This window comes from Eimeria acervulina, genomic scaffold (genome assembly GCF_000499425.1).
Source record: "Eimeria acervulina Houghton genomic scaffold, Eah_scaff53, whole genome shotgun sequence".
Classification (NCBI taxonomy): Eukaryota; Apicomplexa; class Conoidasida; order Eucoccidiorida; family Eimeriidae; genus Eimeria; species Eimeria acervulina.
Genome location: NW_013549748.1, coordinates 92,580 through 97,359, shown reverse-complemented (window position 1 = coordinate 97,359; position 4,780 = coordinate 92,580). Strand labels below are relative to the sequence as shown.

The following is a 4,780-nucleotide window of genomic DNA, read 5'->3' as shown; positions in this document are numbered from 1 at the left end:
CTGGTGTCTTCGGCAGCAACGCAGGAGCAGCCTTTGGCCCAGGAGCCTTTCCCTCCTTCGCCTCAACCTCGCTCTTCACCTCGACGCCTGCAGCGCTCTTTTCACCTGCCCCTCCTTCTGCTGCCTTCGCCGCTGGCCCCTCTCCAGCCTTTGGCGAAACTGGAAGTGCCGTCTTAGGCAGCATGCCCAAGGATTTTCTCGGCAGCAACGCAGGAGCAGCCTTTGGCCCAGGAGCCTTTCCCTCCTTCGCCTCAACCTCACTCTTCACCTCGATACCTGCAGCGGGCTTTTCACCTGCCGCGCCTTCTGCTGCCTTCGCCGCTGGCCCCTCCCCAGCCTTTGGCGAATCCGGAAGTGCCTTCGGAGGCAGCATTCCCAAAGACTTCTTCGGCAGCAACGCAGGAGCAGCCTTTGGCCCAGGAGCCTTTCCCTCCTTCGCCTCAACCTCGCCCGTCCCCTCGGCAGCTGCAGCGGTCTTCGCAGCTGCCTGGGCTTCGGCTGCCTTCGCCGCTGGCCCCGCCTCAGCCTTTGGCGAAACTGGAAGTGCCTTCTTCGGCACCACACCCAAAGACTTCTTCGGCAGCAACGCAGGAGCAGCCTTTGGCCCAGGAGCCTTTCCCTCCTTCGCCTCAACCTCACTCTTCACCTCGACACCTGCAGCGGTCTTTTCACCTGCCGCGCCTTCTGTTGCCGTCGCCGCTGGCCCCTCCCCAGCCTTTGGGGAAACTGGAACTGCCTGCTTCGGCACCACACCCAAAGACTTCTTAGGGAGCAATGGAGGCGCAGCCTTTGGCCCAGGAGCCTTCCCCTCCTTCGCCGTAGCCTCACGCTGGCAAATATCTAAGACCTCTGCATTTCCTTTCCTGTGGCCGCTTCTCGCGGCTTTTCGCTCTAAGCTGGAAAGTCCTTTAGCCACGTTTACTCCACTCTCTGCACGCACAAGTGCCTCATTCCCAGTGCAGGTCGGCTTCTGCAACAGTAGAGAACGGCTCCGGGTGCTACGTCCGCAACACATCTGCCCTATGCATCCCCTAACTCCCCCAGCTGCCTCTTACGTGAGTCCGTGATCTCAGACATCAGACCAGAACCTATGTCCACGCGACCGTCAACGCTGACTGGCTCCTGCAAACAACAGGTCCCACAGCTACCAGTAGACACGAGTTGTACTGGCAAAGAACAGCACAGGTAACTCAGGAGTTAGATGCCTTTCCGGGTCGTCTGCCCTATGGATCTGACAGAGTGTATCCTCAAAGGACCGCCAAAGTTCTGGCACGACGCACCTTTTTCGAGCCAGACAACTGAATCTGTAAGTCCTCTATCCTTTTTTCTATTGACTCAACGATTGATAAAAGTCTAAATACACAAACAAGCTCGAGAAAGAAAGCCTGTTCATACACCACTGGTCGAAAACCAGCTTTCAACCGCGAACCAGCAGCATAAAGAGCATTCTTTGCCCGCAGAAGAAAACATCGCAAGCTCCCTTTAAGCTGCATGTCATCTCTTTACCTCTCGTTCTCTTGCTTCAGATGCTTGGTTTCTTCCTGAAAGCCTTCCTGAATGGCTCTACAATGTTCCCTTGCGGCCTGAGCAGACAGGAAGTCGTCCTTCGCATTCCCACGTGCACATGCCGGAAGCACAGCTGATCCACATACAAAGGCTTTCTTTTGGAGATTGGTTAGCGTAGCAATCCGCAGATGCCTTTGGTATTCTCACCTTGAGCTCCATAGCCAAGACTCGTGAGCGAGAAGACAGCATCTGCCCGTCGAGGACGTCGCGCAACGAAGGGTCCAGCTCGATGGGCACTGGCTTCTCCATGGAATATCCACCATCCTTTGCTGGAGTCTTGACCTCTTGGACCGACATGCCTGTTTCATCGTACACCCCGAGAGGTTCCGAAGCAGGTGCTGCATACACTCGAGGCAGAGGCGGTGCCACGCTCTGGGATCGCCCCTGCACGACTAACACAGGCACCGGCGCCCGAGTGACGCTTCCTGAGAGACTTCTTGCGGCAGACGACGGGGACCTGCATGCGTTCATCTGCTGCTGGGAAAGCGGGGTCGCACTCCCCGCACTGCTGGCAACGTTTGACCTCACGTATCTGCAGGAAATCATCAGCAGCGGCGCACCGGCAACTCAATCGGCGAAAGGCAGCAATAAAGAAAACACGCAATTCGCGACGACCAAATGCAACAAAGAAAGTCACAAGCAGAGCTCAAGGAGGTGCCCCAAATGCTGGGAAGCGTCTAGCCGCGAACGGAGTCCATCCGGATGCAGAGCAAGAGACAGAACACGGCATTGGACTGAACCTGGGAGGCTGAACCAAAGGACCAAAATAATAAAGACTCACAACTCTCCATTAGGGCCTACGAAACAGGCCACTTGCCCTTCACCCTGCAACAACGTACACCCCACAGAGCCTGTAAAACCATGCCTTAGTTATCTGCTTTGGAGAGACATGAATAAAGTTAGCCCCTATACAAAAGTTGAAAACTAGAGAGCAGCCATGCAAATGGAAAATCGACGGAAGCGTCAGCACGCAGTTGTTGCCAGAGAGGCACCTCCTGCAGCAGGAAGCAGCAGGGCTTCTGTGACCAAGCGTTTCAGTTGATGCACTGATGATGCGAATGAGAGCTCTGGCGAGGCTGTTTATCTCGCTGGTGCAGCGAAAGGTAGCGGCTCCGTGGTATACTCACGCTGTTCTGCTCTGCGAACGATGTGTATGTTGCTGCAGGTCGAGCAGCTGCAGCAGTTCCTGCCACTGTTCCTGTTCCTACTCCAATTTCTGCCTGTGCTCCTGCAGATAGAACCGGTACGATGTACGTGGGGAATTGGCTTGAATGGGAAACTCCATGCACAGATTGCGCGGTGGTGATCACTGGATTGGAAAGTTGTCCTCTGTAAACTGGTGCCATGACTGGGCCTTCTCCTGGCCTGTTCAAGGGAACTATTGCAGCTCTAACCAGCGGGTACTGAGGAGAAGGATTCGCCTGCTGCGTCTGCATGAAAGATGTCTGCGCAGCACCAGCAGCCGTCGCATGGCTGTCTAGCGTCCGACCGCGCTCCTGAACACGGGAGACTGCTGGTGAAGAAACAACATGAGGCACGGGCCTAATAGCGCCTGGCTCTCTTTGTAGACTGGTGGCGGTGCGGCCAGGAAGCTGACCACTGGAGATGCTGCGGCCTGATCTGGGGGCAACTGATGCTTCCTGCCCGAAGGGTCTCAAGGGGACACATGATTGTTTCAAAGCCGTGGGTTTTTTTGTCGGAGGGTTAAGGGCTTTTGGCGAGCTGAGACCCAAGAAGACCCTGCAGGGAAGCATGCAATCGCTGCAGTTAGCACATTGCTGGCTGCGGGTGGTGTCCATGGCGCTGGCAAGGGGACCCTGGGCTGACTGAGCCCATTGCCGAGCTGCTGCAATCTCCGCTGCATGCGCTAGATCTAGTTGTGGCACATGACCTCCACTGTCGCTGCTGCCGCTCCTGCCGCTCTGTGCGTTGGGCAAAGGACCAGGGCTTGCGTTGGGTGAATGGCCACTTGCGTTGCGGGTACTTCGGCTTGAAGGTCTCATTCTTCTCAGAGGTTTTATCTACACAAGCAGTTGAAGTGGCACAGGAAGAAGTGCCGGGCAATGTAGATGTGCAGCCTCTCGGGGGACAGCTGGCTAAGGTGCCTTAGGCCTGACCGTGGCGTATGTTCGTCCCTGGGACAGGCAGTGAGCCCAGAGTCCGTAAAATGGAAACAATATCTAAGAAATGAGTGAAATGCTCATCTACAGAAACATGCATGCAGCTTCGCCATTAGAATATTGGGCGTAGAAGGCTTACGACAACAGTCTGCAAGAATTGGACAGCCCACGCCACTGGTGCTCCGCCTGCAGCGGACAAGGCCTGGGCCCGAGAGTCGCCTCGATGAAGAAAGCGATTTAGATTTTCTTTAGAACAAGAAATCATAATTTGCTTCAACAACTCAGAGAACTGCAACAAAGGCAATGAAACCGTAACCCTCAAAGGAAGACGGCGCACACAGGCGCCACTGCTGGCCAGCTGCTTCCATCGATACGCAAGGCCGGGCAAGACGAATACCGACAGAAACCAATATTTCCCCATTATACCCCCATGCAATTCACTCCTCATGCTTGCAGTATGTTTGCACTCTAATGCCCCCCAGTTACAGCTAATCTAACTACCAGGCCACGGCGTCAGCCATGGGCCACTGAACGCGAACTAACCGGCGACCGCCGAAGAAGACAGACACTCGCCTCAGGCGTTACTTCTACTTTATCATGGGCTTCATGGAAGACCATACAGCTCTAGAGGGTCCTGCAACTCCCCATCTACAGGCCCTACAGGATTCCCAGCCCTCCCCACGGCGCCCACCGACAGTACTTCACGCCAGTCACTTATGCAGAGACCCAGCAACCCGCCGTGCATTCTGCATTACAGCTACCAACAAATCCCAAGAACCTTCAGGAAAAACAGGAGGCAAGAGGATAACCATATCGTTTGCTGAGGTGCGCACCAAGGCCGGTAGGGAGTAGGTTTACGCGCCCTTGTCTGTGGTCTTTTGGCTGAAGGAACTCTATTATAGCCCATCACTGTCCTAGGCTAAGGCTAAGAACACTCTTTACAAAATGTTTCCACGAAGCGCCAACAAATTCTTGAACTTCGAGAGAGGTAGCTCGCGAGGCTGGTGGAGCGGCTGGCTCGCAGCTCTAACGAGACCCACCGCTGCAAACGCGAATCCCTAATGGCGGTAGACCTTCATCCCTGCGCACAAGGC

At 55.3% G+C, this 4,780-nt stretch overlaps 1 protein-coding gene across 1 annotated transcript; it reads right to left on the bottom strand.

Moving 5' to 3' along the window:
• EAH_00010490 (hypothetical protein, conserved) lies at positions 1–3,365 on the bottom strand (the record flags this gene model as incomplete). The annotated part of the gene is made up of 6 exons (XM_013395149.1): positions 1–930; positions 1,056–1,122; positions 1,281–1,448; positions 1,714–2,098; positions 2,348–2,391; positions 2,694–3,365. Coding segments are annotated over 6 exons (2,266 nt in total), but the record flags the coding sequence as incomplete, so codon positions are not given.
• Between the last annotated feature and the right edge of the window lie 1,415 nt (positions 3,366–4,780).